Source organism: Ranitomeya variabilis, chromosome 4, assembly GCF_051348905.1.
Source record: "Ranitomeya variabilis isolate aRanVar5 chromosome 4, aRanVar5.hap1, whole genome shotgun sequence".
Taxonomy (NCBI): Eukaryota; Metazoa; Chordata; class Amphibia; order Anura; family Dendrobatidae; genus Ranitomeya; species Ranitomeya variabilis.
In genome coordinates this window covers 400,863,908-400,886,181 of record NC_135235.1, presented here as the reverse complement: position 1 = coordinate 400,886,181, position 22,274 = coordinate 400,863,908, and the positions used below count along the sequence as shown (strand labels likewise).

General features: G+C 44.0%; 1 protein-coding gene across 4 annotated transcripts in view; it reads right to left on the bottom strand.

Moving 5' to 3' along the window:
• Positions 1-22,274, bottom strand: part of LOC143764904 (uncharacterized) — a 59,184-nt gene that overhangs the window by 22,092 nt on the left and 14,818 nt on the right. For 2 of the 4 annotated variants that reach the window (XM_077250997.1, XM_077250998.1), the window contains exons 2-3: positions 9,927-10,055; positions 9,607-9,798 (exon numbers count right to left, since the gene is read on the bottom strand). The exons of 1 other annotated variant lie outside the window; for it this stretch is intronic. In XM_077250997.1, coding sequence (XP_077107112.1) covers positions 9,607-9,798; positions 9,927-10,034 — 300 coding nt within the window. In that variant the 5' untranslated portion in view covers positions 10,035-10,055. The remainder of the gene's footprint in view (positions 1-9,606; positions 9,799-9,926; positions 10,056-22,274) is intronic. One more of the 4 variants, XM_077250999.1, reaches the window with a different exon arrangement.

Below are 22,274 nucleotides of genomic sequence, written 5' to 3'. Positions count from 1 at the left end.
ATCAATGAGCTAGAGAGAGGATTCAGACTTTAAGGTTGGTCTTCAGAAAGGCAGATTTTAATAGACTCAGAAAGAGGGTAGGAAATGTTCAATGGCTGGATGTTCTAAAGGACAGAAATGTCCAAGAAGGATGGAAGATTTTGTTAAATTAAATTCTCACTGCAAAAGCAGTAACAATCCCAAAAAGGAAGAATTAGAAGCATTTAAAGAGACCAGGATCGATGAACACAGAACTAAATCACATGCTAAAAAGTAAAAAAAAAAAAATGTATATCAAATGGAAAGAGGGGACATATCTAAAAACAAAATAATGCTGTCTGCAGGGAATGCAGGGCAAGAGTTAGAAGAGCTAAAGCCAGTGATGAAGTGAGGAGTGCAAGGGAGACCAAAAGCAATAATAAAGGATTTTGAGGGTATGTCAAAAGCAAAAGAAAAGTCAAAGATGCTATAGGCTTTTTACAGGCTGAAAAGGGTGAGGTGGGAAAAATGATGTTGAGAAGGCTGAACTTTTAAATTCCTCTTTTGCATCTGTGTTCTCTAAGAAAACAATTATACCATCAACTGATTTTCACGGTGCAATCAAAGGAATAAAAGAATCCACACTATCCATAAACAGAGATGTTGAGGGAACACTTACGTAATTTAAATGAATTTATATCTCCTGGTCCAGATGACTTACATCCTAGGGTACTGAAAGAGTTAGCAAACGATATTGCAGAACCACTAGCCAGAATCTTTAAAAAATCCTGGAGAACAGGAGAAGTCCCAGAAGATTAGAGAAGGGCAAATGTTGTCCCCATGACAAAAAAAAGGAAAGAAGATGGAGCCAGGAAATTACAAGCCAGGGAAGGGATTCAGAAGGATCTAGATAAGCTTGAACAATGGGCAGCGACTAATAGAATGTATTTAACAGGGGAAATGCAATATTCTACATCTGGGCAACAAAAACGAAAATTACATCTATAAAATGGGAGGAAAAGAACTAAGCAACAACACGTGTGAAAAAGACTTGGGTATACTAATAGATCACAGACTGCACATGAGTCAAAGGTGTGATGCAGCAGCAAAAAAAGCAAATACAGTTCTGGGATGTATTAAGACAAGCATAGAGTCTAGATCACGTGAAGTAATTATCCCCCTCTACTCCTTCTTGGCGAGGCCTTATCTGGAATACTGTGTCCAGTTGTGGGCACCAGATTTAAAAAAAGACATTGAAAAAAACTGGAGAAAGTTCAGAGAAAAACTATCAAGATGGTGAGCGTACTGGAAAATATGTCCTACGAGGAACGGTTAAAGGATCTGGGAATGTTTAGCCTGCAAAAAAGAAGGCTAAGAGGAAACTTAGTAGCTGTCTACAAATATTTGAAGGGATGTCACAGTGTAGAGGGATCATCCTTATTCTCATTTGCACATGGAAACACAAGAAGAAATGGAATGAAACTGAAAGGGAGAGGATACAGAATAGTAAAAAAAATATTTGACAGTGAGGGTGATCAATGAGCGGAACAGGCTGCCACGAGAGGTGGTGAGTTCTCCTTCAATGGAAGGCTTCAAACAGAGGCTGCACAGACATCTGTATGGGATGGTTTAGTGAATCCTGCATTGAACAGGGTGTTGGACATGAGAACCCTGGAGGTCCCTTCCAACTCTAACATTCTATGATTCTGATCATTTGCTTTCATTTACCTCTTCCTTATTTTATTCCCTAGTGTATCTTTACGGACAATTACTGCAGTTACAGATTTTGACGGGGTTGTCCACTACTTTTAAAATGATGGTCTATTCTTCAAATAGATCATCAATATCAGCTTTGAGGGAATGAGACAACTGACATGTCACCAATCGGATGTGATCACATGCAAGGCTGAACAGCACAGCTCCATGAACAGTATATTACCTGCAGCAGGGTGATCAAGATCAACTCTTATTCACTGAAATAGGAGCAGAGGTCCAGTGCTTGGTCACAGCTACTGTACAGTTGATGAAACTGTGCTGTTCAGCTTCACAATTGAGCATATCAGACCAGCATCAGAAACAGCTGATCGGCAAAGGTACCAGTGAGTGACTCATCCCCACCTGAGGGTATGTGCATACGCTGCGGATTTTGCTGCGCATCTGCAGCGGATTGGCCGCTGCAGATGCGCAGCAGTTTTCCATGCGTTTACAGTACCATGTAAACCTATGGAAAACAAAATCCGCAGTGCACATGGGCGGAAACGCTGCATTGTTTATTCCGCCGCATGTCAATTCTTTGTGCGGATTCCGCAGCGGTTTACACTTGCTCCATAATAGGAATCCGCAGGTGTAAAACCAGGAAAAATGATAATTACTTACCGGTAATTTGATTTTCCAGATCCATGACAGCACCATTACGTGAGAGATGGCTCCCTTCCCCAGGAACAGGAAACCTGCAGTGGAGATAAAAGATGGGGGTGGTACCTCTCTCCTCAGTTTGTTTACAGAGTATGCAAGGTAACCGCTTTATTAGTTTGGATATATGTACATTACACTCATTTCCAAGGATTATTTACTTATTATTTATTTATACATTTATATGGATATTATTTCATCAGTTTTTTCTTTTGTTTTTTTCTGTGAATCACACAACCATCACCAAGATAGGGCGGGAATTAGTGCGGTGCTGTCATGGATCTGGAAAATCAAATTACCGGTAAGTAATTATCATTTTTTCCCTTCCCCATGACAGCACCGTTACGTGAGAGGACGAAATAGAAAAAGACTCCTAGGGTGGGACAACAGCAGATAGAACTTTTCTTCCAAAGGCAAGACTTGATAACCCCAGACCTAGCCTATAGTGGCTGAAGAAAGTAGAGGGTGAAGACCATACTGCTGCATTACAGATTTGTTCTATAGATGCATTTGCCCTTTCTGCCCAGGATGTGGCGATGGCCCTTGTAGAGTGGGCCATTACACCGAGTGGAGGAGCTTGCCCCGAAGAGGAATAGGAAAATGAGATAGCCATACGGAGCCACCATGCAAAGGTTGATTTTGTGGCCTTTTTTCCCATTTGCCCCCTGGTAGGAGACAAAAAGGGCTGGAGACTGTCGCCATGGTTTTGATACTTCTAGATACTGAAGTAGGCAACGTCTGACGTCTAGGCAATGAAAGGTTTCTTCTCCCTGGGATTTTGGGTTAGCACAAAATGAGGGTAAAACTATCTCCTGATCCCTGTGGAATTTTGAATTGACCTTTGGTAGGAAGGCCGGGTCGGTTTTAATAACCACTCTGTCATCCAAATAGTAGTGTATGGGGGATCCACAGATATAGCTTGGAGCTCACTAATACGTCTGGCAGACGTAAGGGCAATCAGGAGAACTGTTTTTAAAGTTAGAGCTTTCACCGAGATGGAAGAAAGAGGCTCAAAAGGAGAGGAGGTTAAGGCATTCAACACTAAATTTAGATCCCCGGGAGCTACCTTTGGGCGAGGTTTGAATGGTCTGGCCGTAAAGGAGGCTTGGATGAACCTACACACCCAGGGGTGATCAGCCAATTTTTAGTCAAACAAGGCGCTAAGCACCGAAACTTGCACCTTTAGGGTGCTGGTAGACAATCCTCTCTCCAACCCTTTTTGGAGGAATTATTGGCTATTGGAACCTTCTGGATGGTATTTGACAGGCGTCGTCCTGAAAATTCTAGAAATGTTCCCCATACTTTTTGGTATTTATCAGTTGTGATAGCAGAGTAGCAACTAATGGATCCAAGAACCCTTTTGCAAGCAGAAGTCCCCTCTCAAGTTCCAGACAGTGAGATGCAGACTGTCTACTTGAGGATGTGTTACTGGACCCTGGTGTAGGAGATTTGGGACGTCTGAAAGGATCCAAGGGTCCGAGATGGACATAAGTCTGAGCCAAGTGAACCATGCCCTCTTTGGCCAGAAGGGTGCGATTAGGATTATTCGTGCCTTGTCCTCTCGGATTTTCTTCAGGACTCGAGGAATTAGAGGAACTGGGGGAAACGTGGAAGCCAGTTTGGAATTTCCATTGATGCAGCAGCACATCCACTCCTTCTGGGTTTTCCCTTGGGTTCAGGGAGTAGAATCTTTTTACCATTCGATTCTGTTTCGTGGAAAACAGATCCACTTGTGGAACACCCCAGACGGCACAGATTTCTCCAAAAATTTCTTGATTTAGGCTGTGTGCACACGTAGCATATTTTTCGCGGTTTTTTTTTGCGTTTTTTCGCTATAAAAACGCTATAAAACCGTGAAAAAAACTCTACCATTAAGCATCCTATGTAACAGAATGCATTCCGCATTTTTTGTGCACATGCTGCATTTTTTTCCTGAGCGGAATCGCATTCCAGAAAAAAACGCAGCATGTTCATTAAAATTGCGGAATCGCGGCAATTCTGCAGCCATAGGAGTGCATTGATCTGCTTACTTCCCGCACGGGGCTGTGCACACCATGCGGGAAGCAAGCAGATTATATGCGGTTGGTACCCAGGGTGGAGGAGAGGAGACTCTCCTCCACGGACTGGGCACCATATAATTGGTCAAAAATAAAAGAATTAAAATAAAAAATAGCGATATACTCACCTTCGATGTCTCCCGCAGTCTTCCGGCCTCTCCGCTGCACGCTGCCCCTTCGGTTCCTATAGCTGCTGGGCGGTGAAGGACCTGCGATGACGTCACGGTCTTGTGATTGGTCGCGAGACCGCATGTGACCGGTCACGTGACCAATCACAACCGTGACGTCATCACAGGCCCTTCACCGCACAACAGCTATAGGAACGGACGCCGCTGAGGTCTGCAGGTGAGTATAACCATGTTTTTTATTTTTTTTATTATTTTTAAACATTCGATCTTTTACTATAGATGCTGCACAGGCTGCATCTATAGTAAAAAGTTGGTCACACTTGTCAAACACTATGTTTGACAAGTGTGACCAACCTGTCAGTCAGTTTTCCAAGCGATGCTACAGATCGCTTGGAAAACTCTAGCATTCTGCAAGCTAATTATGCTTGCAAAACGCTAGTTTTCTGCGGGTATATGCATGCTAATTCTGCATGCGATATACCCGCGGCAGGAGGCGCAGAATTGCCGCGGAAATTTCCGCAGCAATTCTGCAACGTGTGAACTTAGCCTTAAGGACCACTCGCTCTAGTGCAGCCCGTGTCGCCTCAAGATATCTGAAACAAAGTTGTCCGACCCTTTTAAGTGTGTGCTCGTTAGAGATAAGAGATGGTTTTCTGCCCAGCAAAACAGTCTTTTTGCCTCTTCCAGCAGAGATCTCGATCTTGTTCCCCCCCTGCCGATTTATGTGCGAGACTGTTGTGCTGTTGTCGGACAACACTACTAAATGCCTTCCTTTGATGTCTTCTGCTGCTTGAAGAATTACTTGTCTTACTGCCATTAGTTCTCTCAGGTTTGAGGAAGCTGCCTCCATTTGAGGATCCCATAGGCCTTGTAAGATTTGATCTGGTAGATGCGCTCCCCAGCCTAACGGGCTCGCATCCGTGGTTAGTACTAATGGATTCTGGACCGACCATGGCACCCCCATTTTTAAATTTCTGGATTTTAGCCACCAATTTAGAGAGTCCCGAACTTGTGGTGATAAGGTGATTTTCTGATTTAGGTTGTAGGGGTTTTTTGCTTGTTCTGCCAAGATCTGCCACTGTAATTCTCTTGAATGTAGTTGTGCCCATTGGACCGCCGGAATTGTTGCCGTCAGCATACCTAAGAGGGACATGACCTCCCTCACCGAGATGGACTGGGCCACCTGTGTTTGCTTTATCTTTTGTTTTATGGCCTCGAGTTTCCTGTCTGGAAGGACACAATCTTGTCTGATTGAGTTTAACTGGATCACGAGGAACTCCTGTATCTGGACTGGAACCATTCTTAATTTTTTAAAATTATTATCCATCCCAACTTGGACAGTACCTCTCGTACTCTTGTAACTGCCTTTACGCAGTCTTTCTGATTGTCTGCTACAAGGAGAAAATCGTCTAAATAGGGTACTAGTAGAATATTTTCCCTCCTCACGAAGGATGCTATCTCTGAAATTATCTTTGTGAAGATACGAGGGGCCACTGATACCCCGAAGGGAAGACATACACTCACCGGCCACTTTATTAGGTACACCATGCTAGTAACGGGTTGGACCCCCTTTTGCCTTCAGAACTGCCTCAATTCTTCGTGGCATAGATTCAACAAGGTGCTGGAAGCATTCCTCAGAGATTTTGGTCCATATTGACATGATGGCATCACACAGTTGCCGCAGATTTGTCGGCTGCACATCCCAAAGATGCTCCATACAAGGCAGGATGGATCCATGCTTTCATGTTGTTTGCGCCAAATTCTGACCCTACCATCCGAATGTCGCAGCAGAAATCGAGACTCATCAGACCAAGCAACGTTTTTCCAATCTTCTACTGTCCAATTTCGATGAGCTTGTACAAATTGTAGCCTCAGTTTCCTGTTCTTAGCTGAAAGGAGTGGTACCCGGTGTGGTCTTCTGCTGCTGTAGCCCATCTGCCTCAAAGTTCGACGCACTGTGCGTTCAGAGATGCTCTTAGGCCTACCTTGGTTGTAACGGGTGGCGATTTGAGTCACTGTTGCCTTTCTATCAGCTCGAACCAGTCTGCCCATTCTCCTCTGACCTCTGGCATCAACAAGGCATTTCCGCCCACAGAACTGCCGCTCACTGGATTTTTTTTCTTTTTCGGACCATTCTCTGTAAACCCTAGAGATGGTTGTGCGTGAAAATCCCAGTAGATCAGCAGTTTCTGAAATACTCAGACCAGCCCTTCTGGCACCAACAACCATGCCACGTTCAAAGGCACTCAAATCACCTTTCTTCCCCATACTGATGCTCGGTTTGAACTGCAGGAGATTGTCTTGACCATGTCTACATGCCTAAATGCACTGAGTTGCCGCCATGTGATTGGCTGATTAGAAATTAAGTGTTAACAAGAAGTTGGACAGGTGTACCTAATAAAGTGGCCGGTGAGTGTAGGTGCTGTAGATGGGTGTAAACTTGCTCCAGCTGTACCACCAACCTCAGATACTGTTGATGCTCTACACAGATTGGTACATGGTAGTACGCATCTGTGAGATCTATTACCGCCATGTAACAGCCCGGATACAGTAACTTTACTGCCGTTTTTAGAGTTTCCATTTTGAAATGTTCTACTCGGATGTATTGGTTCACTGCTTTTAGATTGAAAATCGTTCTTAGTGAACCATCCGGTTTTGGCGTGAGGAACAGGGTGCGGTAAAACCCCTTTACTATCTCTTGTGGTGATACTCTTACAAGGACTTTTTCCAGAAGGAGATGATCTTCCCTCTCTAATATTATTTGGTTCTTTTTTGGCCACGCGGGTGACTTTCACTCGCTGAGGAGGTTGGGTGATAAAGTTTAACCGTAGGCCCTCGGATAATAGGTTGATTATCCATCGTGAGGTTGGTAGCTTCACCCACTGATGAACCAAAAACCCAAATCCTTCCCCCCACTTGGAACATGGCATCATTGTTCTTTAGGGTCTGATTTATGAGGGGGCTTATTGAAGAGGAATCCCCTCTCTCTTCTTTCGTTCCAGATCTTTCCTCGCATGGATCTATCCCCTGGCCGGCCTCGGCCTGCTTTCACTGGTCCCCGAAAGGATCGTCGAGTGTCACTCCAACGGCGTTTAAAGAAGGGGGGCGGAGGGAAATGCTTTTTCTTATCCGCTGCTTTCTCTAAAATTTCGTCCAGCGCCTTTCCAAATAAATACTGTCCTTCGCAGGGTACTGCGCAGAGTTTTACCTTGGACTGGAAGTCAGCATTCCAATTTTTTAACCATAATGCTCTTCTGCCTGAATTTGAGAGGGCACTTGCCCGGGCAGCAAATCGTACTGAATAAATGGCCGCATCTGCTAGAAACCCCGCCGCGTTTCGTAGCAAAGGTATTACTTCCAGGAGTCTGTCTCTTGGACATTTGTCTCTTATTTGCTCACTTAGTTCTTCTAACCACTTAACCATGGCACATGCCGTGCAAGTGGCAGCTAATCCTGGTTTAAACGCCCAAGATGATGCTTCCCATGCTGATTTAAGGAAGGCATCCGCCTTTTTGTCAAGGGGGTCCTTTAAGGCGCCCATGTCCTCAAAGGGAAGCGCTATGCCCTTGGAGGTACTCGCAATGGCCGCATCTAGTTTACGCGCTTTTCCCCATTTTTCGCAGATTTCATCGTCAAAAGGATATTTCCGTTTTAGGGCCTGAGGAACTGACATTTTTTTATTCGGCTTTTTCCGTTCCTTCTTAATTAGGTTTAACACATTATCATGAAATGGAAAAACTCTCCGTTTCCTTCCTTCCAGATTACTAAACATAGATTCCTGGATTGATTGTTGTTCTTTTGGAGTTTCAACCCCCAGGGTAGACCTGACCAGTTTAAGCAACCAACGTCTTCAGATAATACGTAAAAGGCGACCACACTCTTCATCTGAAGAGTCTAAATCTGAGTCATCACTGGGCGGTAATTCCCCCTGCTCACCTTCAGATTCTATGTCAGAGATGTGGGCTGGGGTAGAAGGTGGATTTTCGGAGTTATGCAACCCATGTTGTTTCATTTGCTGCTTTACTGTGATTATTACTTCGTCCCTAACAATAGCCTTTATATTTTGGAGTAAAGATGACAACTCCTCGGCCTAAGTTCTTTCTATACATGGACGATAGATCCGCTTCTCGTATGTTTTAGGGAGGGCTTTATCACAGAGTGCACATACTCTATTCTTTTGTTTAGATGTAACTTTCTTTCCCTGCATACATGACACAGAAAGACAATGTTACTAATACGTTTTGCCTTACAAAGGCATTCACCCACCAGAACCTTAATACCACGACAGGCTGTGGGTTGTTCTCTGATGGAACGGCCGATTCCACAGGGTAAGCCATTCTGTCAGGAGGCTATTGCCAGCGCTGCTTGCCACACTGCTTCCTTAAATATTGTAGGGTGGGAGCGGTGCATGCGTCCCTGAAACTTCTCCCCCACCCCCCGGCATGCGACGTCACTTCCGGTTTGAACCGGAAGTCGTCCCATTCACTTAGTGCCAGCTTCGTGATGGAAACGCCCCTACCCCGGCCCAGCCTCCGGCCAGGAGCGGACGCCGGGGAGCCCGCAGCGGGAAGGACGCCTCAGACACAGCTCCCGGGTCTGTAAGTGACGCGTGCGCCGACCCTGCTGCTCCCACCACGGACCTTGGTCTCCGGACCAGCACTGCCAGAGAAAGATCCCTCCGGATTCAGCGTCGCAGGCTCCCCGCAGGAACAGTAAACCAAACTGAGGAGAGAAGTACTGCCCCCATCTTTTATCTCCACTGTAGGTTTCCTGTTCCTGGGGGTGGGAGCCATCTCTCACGTAACGGTGCTGTCATGGGGAAGGAAAAATCCACAGTGCGGATTACCTGCTGATTTACCAAAATCAGTCCGGAAAAATCTGCAGAGTAATCCGCAGTGTGTGCACATAGCCTAAGGATAGGCCATCAATATAAAAGTAGTGAACAACCCCTTCAAGATTAAATAAGTTCCCTTTTACTGACTTCTGGCATTTTGATTGTTCTTTGTTGGTCTGTAAATTGTGTTTTACATTAGTATTCCCAGCAGCCTCACCTCTCCGGTCAGCAGCTTAATGATCTTGTTGGTGAGGTCTAGGATCTTCTGCTCTTTGTTTCTTTCATATATCAGTGATTGAGACTGAGGTTTCCCGACGAGAAGCTTGGTCTTTTTCCATTTTCCTAACACAATAGGATAGCTGCTGGTGGCAAGAGCCTCTCCAAATGTCTTCTTCACAAATTTGTAATTCTGTGTATGAAGAAAGACCCTGATAAATATAGCTTCATACATTCACGCTATTGCTAACCTCTATGGTCATGTCATTATATTTAGAGATTATACTGATGCCATGAGACTTAATTCCCGGTATCCCTTACATCTCCAGTAAGCAGGCAGATAATTTCCAGGGTGAGGTTTAATATCTTCTCAGTCATCAAGCTCTTGTTCTGGTCCATCCTCGGTGGATCAGGCAGAAAAAGGACCATTATCCTGTGAAGGATCCTACACTGTAGGAACATGATTGGGAGAAAGAGCACTAATTCTAAAATCACATAATAGACAATAAGGGAGATTTATCAAAGTGTGGAGCAGTTGCTTGTAGCCACTAAGGATACTCTGAAAAATGAAAGTCTGAATGTGATTTGTGCTGTGGACAACTGCTGCATCACTGCAAAGTCTCCCTCTTGCCTTGTGTGATATACTGCCACTAACTGCTAATTATAACGGGAAACATTTCAACAAATGTCAAAGTCATAACTGGAGCCCTCCATTATAGACAAACATACGGGAAATAAGTGGACAGAGATTTTACTACATGTCTGAGGTTATACATGTGGCAAGCGAGTCTAAGGGCCTAGAGCACATATGTTAAATTCCGGTTCGCAGGGTGAGTATATTTGGCCCGAGGCGCCAGATGGGTCCCCTGAGTATATTTGGTTTGCGATTGGTCCCCCGCATGGCATCTCACTTTCAACTATATCTGCACCCTAAATGCCGATACAGTTGAAATCAATGATGGAGGAGGCAGAGGGAGCGTCATCTGACATTCCCTCTTCCATCAATCCATCTCTGTGCCTGATGTCTCCGCGCACAGGGTGCGAGACACAATGTACCTGCTGTAACTAGATGTGCAGAGGATCTGAAGACACCATGAAGAGACTGGAGCAGCGGAGGAATGGGCAGATGTGAGTATTTTTTTTTTTTTTAATGTGCGGCCTATTATTATTTATTATTTATGAAGCACTATGTGGGATCTTTATACTGTATAAAGCACTGTATGAGGCTGTTATACTATATGAAGCACTATGTGACGCAATTACACTGTATGGAGCACAATGTGAGGCCTATTATACTGCATGTAGCACTATGTGGGGTCTATTACACAGTATGTAGCATTATGTGGGCCCTTTATACTGTATGTAGCACTATGAGGTGCTTTCATACTGTATGTAGCACTAAGTGGGGCCTATTATACTGTATGGAGCACTATGTGGGGGTCATTATACTGTATGGAGGACTATGTGGGGCCATTATACTGTATGGAGCATTATGTGGGGCCTATTATACTGTATGTAGTACTAAGTGGGTCCTATTATACTGCATGGAACACTATGTGGAGCCCATTATACTGTATGGAACACTATGCGGACCCCGTTATAATGTATGGAGCACTATGTAGGGCCCATTAAACTGTATGGAGGACTATGTGGGGCACATTATACTACATGGAACACTATGTGGGGCCATCATACTGTATGGAGCATTATGTGGGGCCATTATACTGTATGGAGCACAATGTGGAGCCCATTATACTGTATGGAGAACTATGTGGGGTCCATTATACTGTATGGAGCACTATGTAGGGTCCATTATACTGTATGGAGCACTATGGGGTCCATTATTCTGTATGGAGCACTATGTAGGGCCCATTATACTGTATGGAGCACTATGTGGGGCCCTTTATACGGTATGGAGGACTATGTGGGGCCCATTATACTATATGGAGGACTACGTGGGCCCATTATACTACATGGAACACTATGTGGGGCCATCATACTGTATGGAGCATTATGTGGGGCCCTTTATACTGTATGGAGGACTATGTGGGGCCCATTATACTACACGGAACACTATGTGGGGCCATCATATTGTATGGAGCATTTTGTGGGGCCATTATACTGTATGGAGCACAATGTGGAGCCCATTATACTGTATGGAGAACTATGTGGGGTCCATTATACTGTATGGAGCACTATGTGGGGTCCATTATTCTGTATGGAGCATTATGTGGGGCCCATTATACTGTATGGAGCACTATGTGGAGCCCATTATACTGTATGGAGCACTATGTGGGGTCCATTATACTGCATGGAGCACTATGCAGGGTCTATTATACTGTATGGAGCACTATGTAGGGCCCATTATACTGTATGGAGCACTATGTAGGGCCCATTACACTGTATGGAGCACTATGTGGGGGCCTTTATACTGTATGGAGGACCATGTGGGGCCCATTATACTGTATGGAGCATTATGTGGGGCCATTATACTGTATGGAGCACCATGTGGGGCCTATTAAACTGTATGGAGCACTATGTAGGGCCCATTATACTGTATAAAGCACTATGTGGGGCCCTTTATACTGTATGGAGGACTATGTGGGGGCCATTATACTACATAGAACACTATGTGGGGCCATCATACTGTATGGAGCATTATGTGGTGTTAGGGCTAGCAGGACGCACCAAATAATATAAAGGGAGATAAGAGGTGCGTTCGCAGCCCGGATCCACAGTGCAGAGATGGAACCTGCTGCTGAGTAATGGCGGATGGACGCTTGCTCACTCATGGGTTTAGACTTCACCCAGTGTGAATGGAAGCGAACTCTGTTGCGTCACAGAGTCGTCAAATATACGCTGCGCCCTGTTAGCAGTCACAGGGTGCAGCTGAAAGATGCTAGTGGGATCCCTATGAATCACCCCCACAAAACTGGTGATTGGACTCGCTGACCCTCGGTGGCTTTTGAGCCCGCGCCTGAGGACGCCCTGAGTTAGATGCTGAGTCCAAGCGGGAATTCCCAACCTACACTGACCGGTTGTCAGGAAAGCGCACTGACTGCGCACGCCGCCGCACTGGCGGTCGCTGCTAATAGACGCTGTAGCTTGTGCCTAGTGCTGGATGGCACAGTCTGTCGCTAGGTAGCTCAATCACCCAAGTACTTTCAACAACACTAGGGATGGGAATGATTAAGGCGCTTTCACCAGATTCAGTCATACATCCACACACACACACAATTTCAGTTTTATACTAGCGCATGGCCGAGCGGCCATGGGAACCTTTTATATCTGTAGCCTTCCAGAACCTTCCTAGTGCTCCAATTGGAGCTGCTACAGGACCTGAGCATGTGACCCCCGACCACCAATGAGAGGTCGTCCCGTGGGCATGCTCAGTAGAAGAAAGCAGCACTTAGTCCCTGGAAAATCTGCTCGTCGCTGATCAATGCTGGTTACAAAGGCTGAGCCTGGAATGGCAGTTGTAACTAAACACACAGTATCTGCTTGAGCCAGATGCTGGAACCGACGTCTCTGCTAAGCAGGCTCCACTGTGGCTGAGGGAGAATGGGAGACCGCAGCGGACATGGTTCAAGATTCCCCCTGTGCAGCGTTGGGAACTCAACACCTAACATGTGGGGCCATTATACTATGTGGAGCCCATTATACTGTGTGGAGCACTATGTAGGGCCCTTTATACTGTATGGAGGACTATGTGGGGCCCATTATACTACACGGAACACTATGTGGGGCCATCATATTGTATGGAGCATTTTGTAAGGCCATTATACTGTATGGAGCACAATGTGGAGCCCATTATACTGTATGGAGAACTATGTGGGGTCCATTATACTGTATGGAGCACTATGTAGGGTCCTTTATACTGTATGGAGCACTATGTGGGGTCCATTATTCTGTATGGAGCACTATGTGGGGCCCATTATACTGTATGGAGCACTATGTGGAGCCCATTATACTGTATGGAGCACTATGTGGGGTCCATTATACTGCATGGAGCACTATGCAGGGTCTATTATACTGTATGGAGCACTATGTAGGGCCCTTTATACTGTATGAAGGACTATGTGGGGCGCATTATACTGTATGGAGCACTATGTGGAGCCCATTATACTGTATGGAGCACTATGTGAGCCCATTAAACTGTATGGAGCACTATGTGGAGCCCATTATACTGTATGGAGCACTATGTGGGGTCCATTATACTGCATGGAGCACTATGCAGGGTCTATTATACTGTATGGAGCACTATGTAGGGCCCATTATACTGTATGGAGCACTATGTAGGGCCCTTTATACTGTATGAAGGACTATGTGGGGCGCATTATACTGTATGGAGGATTATATGGGGCCCATTACACTGTATTGAGAACTTTTTGTGGCCATTATACTGTATGGAGGGCTGCATAGGGATTACAGTTTAAGAATCATACTGTGATGGGGTCACCATTCTTTGTCGGGGGGATTGAGGGAAGGGGGCTCAGTAGGGAACATCATACCATGCAAGTGGAAGCTACTGTGGAGGAATTTACTTTGGAGATATCATACTGTGTTTGGGGGAACTTTGGTTTGCATCATAGTTTATTATCTGTAATATTTAAGGTTTTTTATTCTTCGTTATTGCACATTTCAATTAGGCCATTCTGCCATATGCTTTCTACTGCTTTTTCATGACATAGTATTCCAATATTTTATTCTAAGATCTTTTAAGTAAAATGTACTTTGTTCGTGGAATGACCACTTTAAGTTGGTTTCCATATGAAAAAGTTTGTTATATGTGATGAAAAATAATAACTTCATCCATTGTAAACATTTTTTTTTAAATAAATACCAAGGTTGGCCTGCGACTTTGTCCAAACGTTTACATCTTGGCACCTCTGTGTATTTGAGTTTGACATCCCTGACCTAGAGCAACTAAAAGATAAAAAAAAACCATACAGTGGGTATGGAAAGTATTCACACCCCTTTACATTTTTCAGGGGTCCAGGAACATCTCTGGATAGACCTGAAAATGAGGTCAGCGGAACTGGCCAAGGAGCTCAGAGACAGAATTGTGGAAAGGCACAGATCTGGCCAAGGTTAGAAAAGAATTTCTGCAGTACTCAAGGTTCCCAACAGCACAGTGGCCTCTATAATCCTTAAATGGAAGAAGTTTGGGACCATCAGAAGTCTTCCTAGACCTGGCCGTCCAGCCAAACTGAGCAATCGTGGGAGAAGAGCCTTGGTGAGAGAGGTAAAAAAGAACCCCGAGATCACTGTGGCTGAGCTCCAGAGATGCAGTAGGGAGATGGGAGAAAGTTCCACAAAGTCAACTATCACTGCAGTCCTCCACCAGTCAGGCCTTTATGGCAGAGTGGCCCGACGTAAGCCTCTCCTCAGTGCAAGACATATGAAAGCCCACAGTTTGCTAAAAAAAATACATGAATGACTCCCAGACTATGAGAAACAAGATTCTCTGGTCTGATGAGACGAAGATAGGCCTTTCTGGTGATAATTGTAAGTGGTATGTGTGGAGAAAACCAGGCACTGCTCATCACCTGCCCAATTCAATCCCAACAGTGAAACATGGTGGTGGCAGCATCATGCTATGGGGGTGTTTTTCAGCTGCAGGGACAGGACGACTGATTGCCATTGAAGGAAACATGAATACGGCTAAGTACAGAGATATCCTGGATGAAAACCTCTTCCGGAGTGCTCTCGACCTCAGACTTGGCCGAAGGTTCACCTTCCAACAAGACAATGACCCTAAGCACACAGCTAAAATAACAAAGAAGTGGCTTCAGAACAACTCTGTGACCATTCTTGACGGGCCCAGACAGAGCCCTGACCTAAACCCAATTGAGCATCACTGGAGAGACCTGAAAATTGCTGTTCACCAACGTTAACCATCCAACCTGACGGAACTGGAGAGGATCTGCAAGGAAGGATGGCAGAGGATCCCAAAATACAGGTGTGAAAAACTTGTATAATTCCCAAGAAGACTCATGGCTGTACTAACTCAAAATGTTGCTTCTACTCAATACTGAGCAAAGGGTCTGAATACTTAAGACCATGGGATATTTTGGTTTTTCTTTTTTTAATAAATTTGTAAAAATGTCTACATTTCTGTTTTTTTTTCAGTCAAGATGGGGTGCAGAGTGTACATTAATGAGAAAATATTAACTTTTTTTAAATTTACCAAATGGCTGCAATGAAACAAAGAGGGAAAAATGTAAAGGGGTATGAATACTTTCCGTACCCACAGTAAATGAGAAATGCCTCTGACATGGAGAATGGCATCAGGACTCGAGAGAATGGAAACATGATCTCTGGAAATAACAACTGTTAGCCTTGAAAACCTCATGACCTTGTACCAGCTGCTTGGATAGTTCTATGATATGAACAGCTGCCTACAAAATGTATCCCAGCTACAATAGAACAGCGTAGAGTGAAACAATAAAACAGATAAATTAATATCATATAAAGGGAACCTGCCAGGTCCCCAAATCCTGTTATACCAGCACCATTAAGCTGCATAGAACTATGTAAACATATGCATGCAACATAAAGCAACATTGTTACATGTGCATACATAGAAAGGTGACATTGGAGGCTAAGGGGACAGATTTATTAAAATTGTGGGCATGATAGGGCTGCATGAGTGTCCCCACATTCTCTGGGCTCAGTGCCGAGCTCCACCACAGCAGTGAGCAGGGTGTGAGAACACTGAATCCGGGACTGGCATAGTGCACTGATGAAGTCGGGGGCAGTACACCTGGCATCACTGCGCCATGTAGCATGCATGCACGAGAGTTCAAGGGCCGACGTGCAGACACGGCACTGTACTTCAATCACTGGGGGAGGTTTAGTCCGTGGGAGTAAGTGCCAAACCAGACTAGTCCGCATCAATTTTCATTTTGTGTGCGGCAGTATACAAGTTGATTTTTCTCAAATAAATGCATTTATATAATAAAAGGAATGCATCATTTTAATGCAGGAATAAGGCTAAACAACTGATAGGTTCAATTTAAAGAGGTTTTCTGGTGAATGAAGAGAAAATTATCACCTATCTACAGGATTAATCGGTGGGAGTATAACAGTTGTGAACCTCACTAATTGTAGGAGGAGGACACTTAACATTTTATAACGGAATGGCATCGTGTATCCCCAACCGCTGCTGCATTCTTTCGATATGAACCCAAAAGAGAGAATTAATAGAGCAACATCTGAGCTGGCGCACTGTCGCTCCATTCTAACGAGGATTTCCATTGGTCTATAAGTTACCGTCTATTTTATGGGTAAGTGACAACCTCTCTTCACGTGAGAACCCCTATAAGACCTCCAAATGTCTTTTATTTTGGCCTTTAAGAGACAAAAATAAATATTTAGATATACAGTAGGGAAAAAAAGTATTTAGTCAGACACCAATTGTGCAAGCTTTCCCACTTAAAAAGATGAGAGAGGCCTGTAATTGACATCATAGGTAGACCACAACTATGAGTCAAAATGAGAAAACAAATAATTGCGATTGATTGCAATTATCTATTCCAAAGGGTGTGCAACCAAATATTAAGTTTTTTTGTGTTGTTCCAATTCTCACAAAGGAAATATATATATATATATATATATATATGCGATACAATAAATAGAAAAAAGTGAAGTGGCACAACTCAGCTTCGGAGTTTCTTTGCAGGTTACATACCCATAGACGTTTCAAAAACAGCGGTGCTAGCGTGAGAAAGCAGTAACAAGTCCTGAGTACAAAATAAGAAAAAGACGCTGCACTCACTGTTAGTCGGTAGTCTTCTTTATTGCGACATACAATTATGCATCTTCACGGCACGGGGGAGTGTTGGTGGAAAAGGACGTGTGAGGCGGGACGACGGCCGTTTCGCGCTAGGTGATTGCGCTTCTACGGGTCTGAATCCGAGGGGAAACCACGCCAGAGAAAAGGGGGAGGAAACTCCTCCTCTCCAGCGTCATCTCCGATCGGACTAAAAAAAGTGCAGCGTGCAAAGGTGAGTTTAAAATTAATTAAAAACAACATCGGAATAACTTTAAATTCACAAGGTCTACATTAGTACTCAGGCGCCAAAGGGAGAAGGAAGAAATATAACAATATGCTCATGATTTTAAGCATTTTTTCTCTTTTCCAAGAATAGATACGTTTTCCATATAACTATCATGCTGTTTAGCGGTTTAAATGAGACATTATTCTATATGCATACAAACCTATTTTATCATAGGAGACCGGGTCAGAGGAGAGCAGAGGATGCAGATACAAATTCCTCAACTTAACGCATAATATGCAATGCGGTAATACCCATATCGCTTATCTCAGTGCTTTCATCTATATTTTATTCCATATGCATACAGGGAGTACAGGGAGCTACACATAAATGACATTACAAAAAAATGGACATATCTGTCCTGTCATTAACCCCTTAAGCCCGTATGACGTACTATACCGTCGAGGTGGGGTGGGCCTTAATTCCCGGTGACGGGATAGTACGTCATACGCGATCGGCCGCGCTCACGGGGGGAGCGCGGCCGATCGCGGCCGGGTGTCGGCTGCATATCGCAGCTGACATCCGGCACTATGTGCCAGGAGCGGTCACGGACCGCCCCCGGCACATTAACCCCCGGCACACCGCGATCAAACATGATCGCGGTGTACCGGCGGTACAGGGAAGCATCGCGCAGGGAGGGGGCTCCCTGCGTGCTTCCCTGAGACGATCGGTACAAGGTGATGTACTCACCTCGTACCGAACGTCTTCTCCCTGCAGGCCCCAGATCCAAAATGGCCGAGGGGCTGTATCCGGGTCCTGCAGGGAGCACTTCCAGGTCGGAGCAGGCTGCAGATGAAAGCTGCAGCCTGCTCCGATGAAAGTATGATCGCGGATCTGATAGAGTGCTGTGCACACTATCAAATCTGCGATCTGTGATGTCCCCCCCTGGGACAAAGTAAAAAAGTAAAAAAAAAAAATTCCACATGTGTAAAAAAAAAAAAAAAAAAAAAAAAAATTCCTAAATAAATAATAATTAAAAAAAAAATATTATTCCCATAAATACATTTCTTTATCTAAAAAAAACAAACAAAAACAATAAAAGTACACATATTTAGTATCGCCGCGTCCGTAACGACCCAACCTATAAAACTGGCCCACTAGTTAACCCCTTCAGTAAACACCGTAAGAAAAAAAAAAAAAAAAACGAGGCAAAAAACGCTTTATTACCATACCGCCGAACAAAAAGTGGAATAACACGCGATCAAAAAGACGGATATAAATAACCATGTTACCGCTGAAAACGTCATCTTGTCCCGCAAAAAACGAGCCGCCATACAGCATCATCAGCAAAAAAATAAAAAAGTTATAGTCCTGAGAATAAAGCGATACCAAAATAATTATTTTTTCTATAAAATAGTTTTTATCGTATAAAAGCGTCAAAACATAAAAAAATGATATAAATGAGGTATCGCTGTAATCGTACTGACCCGACGAATAAAACTGCTTAATCAATTTTACCAAGCGCAGAACGGTATAAACGCCTCTCCCAAAAGAAATTCATGAATAGCTGGTTTTTGATCACTCTGCCTCACAAAAATCGGAATAAAAAGTGATCAAAAATGGTCACGTGTCCGAAAATGTTACCAATAAAAACGTCAACTCGTCCCGCAAAAAACAAGACCTCACATGACTCTGTGGACCAAAATGTGGAAAAATTATAGGTCTCAAAATGTGGAGACGCAAAAACTTTTTTGCTATAAAAAGCGTCTTTTAGTCTGGTTTCACACTTGCGTTTTTATCTGCATGCGTTTTTTAAAAAAAACGCATGTGTGAAAAAATGCATGTAAACGCGGTAAAACGCATGCGTTTTTATAGAAAAACACAAGAAAACAAGAAAAAAACAAAAAACCCTAACCCTACCCCTAACCTGAAATACGTGGCACTGAAATACGTGGCACTGAAATATACGTTTATATACGTATATACGTATATAAGTGCCACGATATTTCAGTGGCCACGTATTTCAGTGCCACGTATTTAAGTGCCACGTATTTAAGTGCCACGTATTTACGTGCCACGTATTTACGTGCCACGTATTTACGTGCCACGTATTTTTCAGTGCCTGAAATACGTGGCACTGAAATACGTGGCACTGAAATATCGTGGCACTGAAATATCGTGGCACTGAAATATCGTGGCACTGAAGTATTTACGTGCCACGTATTTTTCAGTGCCTGAAATACGTGGCACTGAAATACGTGGCACTGAAATACGTGGCACTGAAATATCGTGGCACTGAAATACGTGGCACTTAAATACGTGGCTCTTAAATACGTGGCACTTATATACGTGGCACTTATATACGTGGCACTTATGACTGTCAGAAAATGTTCAGTAAACGGTTAGGGGTGAGGTTAGGGGTAGGGTTTCAGGTAGAATTGGGGAGTTTCCACTGTTCAGGCACATCAGGGGCTCTCCAAACGTGACATGGCGTCCAATCTCAATTCCAGCCAATTCTGCGTTGAAAAAGTAAAACAGTGCTCCTTCCCTTCCGAGCTCTCCCGTGCGTCCAAAAAGGGGTTTACCCCAACATATGGGGTATCAGCGTACTAGGGACAAATTGAACAACAACTTCTGGGGTCCAAGTTCTCTTGTTATCCTTGGGAAAATAAAAATTTGGGGGGCTAAAAATCATTTTTGTGGGAAAAAAATATGTTTTATTTTCACGGCTCTGCGTTGTAAACTGTAGTGAAACACTTGGGGGTTCAAAGTTCTCACAACACATCTAGATAAGTTCCTTGGGAGGTCTAGTTTCCAATATGGGGTCACTTGTGGGGGGTTTGTACTGTTTGGGTACATCAGGGGCTCTGCAAATGCAACGTGACGCCTGCAGACCAATCCATCTAAGTCTGCATTCCAAATGGCGCTCCTTCCCTTCCGAGCTCTGTCATGCGCCCAAACAGTGGTTCCCCCCCACATAGGGGGTATCAGCGAACTCAGGACAAATTGGACAACAACTTTTAGGGTCCAATTTATCCTGATACCCTTGTGAAAATACAAAACTGGGGGCTAAAAAATCATTTTTGTGAAAAAAAAATAATTTTTATTTTCACGGCTCTGCGTTATAAACTGTAGTGAAACACTTGGGGGTTCAAAGCTCTCAAAACACATCTAGATAAGTTCCTTAGGGGGTCTACTTTCCAAAATGGTGTCACTTGTGGGGGGGTTTAATGTTTAGGCACATCAGGGGCTCTCCAAACGCAACATGGCATCCCATCTTAATTCCAGTCAATTTTGCATTGAAAAGTAAAATAGCGCTTCTTCCCTTCTGAGCTCTGCTATGCGCCCAAACAATGGTTTACACCCACATATGGGGTATCGTCGTACTCAGGACAAATTGCACAACAACTTTTGTGGTCTAATTTCTTCTCTTACCCTTGGGGAAATAAAAAAATGGGGGTGAAAAGATCATTTTTGTGAAAAAATATGATTTTTTATTTTTACGGCTCTGCATTATAAACTTCTGTGAAGCACTTGTTGGGTCAAAGTGCTCAACACACATCTAGATAAGTTCCTTAAGGGGTCTACTTTCCAAAATGGTGTCACTCGTGGGGGGTTTCAATGTTTAGGCACATTAGGGGCTCTCCAAACGCAACATGGCGTCCCATCTCAATTCCAGTCAATTTTGCATTGAAAAGTCAAATGGCGCTCCTTCCCTTCTGAGCTCTGCCCTGCGCCCAAACAATGGTTTACACCCACATATGGGGTATCAGTGTACTCAGGACAAATTGCACAACAATTTTTGGGGTCCAATTTCTTCTCTTACCCTTGGAAAAATAAAAAATTGGGGGTGAAAAGATCATTTTTGTGAAAAAATATGATTTTTTATTTTTACGGCTCTGCATTATAAACTTCTGTAAAGCACTTGTTGGGTCAAAGTGCTCACCACACATCTAGATAAGTTCCTTAGGGGGTCTACTTTCCAAAATGGTGTCACTTGTTAGGGGTTTCAATGTTTAGGCACATCAAGGGCTCTCTAAATGCAACATGGCGTCCCATCTCAATTCCAGTCAATTTTGCATTGAAAAGTCAAATGGCGCTCCTTCCCTTCTGAGCTCTGCCCTGCGCCCAAACAATGGTTTACACCCACATATGGGGTATCAGCGTACTCAGGACAAATTGCACAACAATTTTTGGGGTCCAATTTCTTCTCTCACCCTTGGGAAAATAAAAAATTGGGGGTGAAAAGATCATTTTTGTGAAAAAATATGATTTTTTATTTTTACGGCTCTGCATTATAAACTTCTGTAAAGCACTTGTTGGGTCAAAGTGCTCACCACACATCTAGATAAGTTCCTTAGGGGGTCTACTTTCCAAAATGGTGTCACTTGTTAGGGGTTTCAATGTTTAGGCACATCAGGGGCTCTCCAAATGCAACATGGCGTCCCATCTCAATTCCAGTCAATTTTGCACATCTCAATTCCAGTCAATTTTGCATTGAAAAGTAAAATGGCGCTCCTTTGCTTCCAAGCTCTGCCATGCGCCCAAACTGTGGTTTACCCCCACATATGGGGTATCAGCGTACTCAGGACAAATTGTACAACAACTTTTGGGGTCTATTTTCTCCTGTTACCCTTGGTAAAATAAAACAAATTGGAGCTGAAATAAA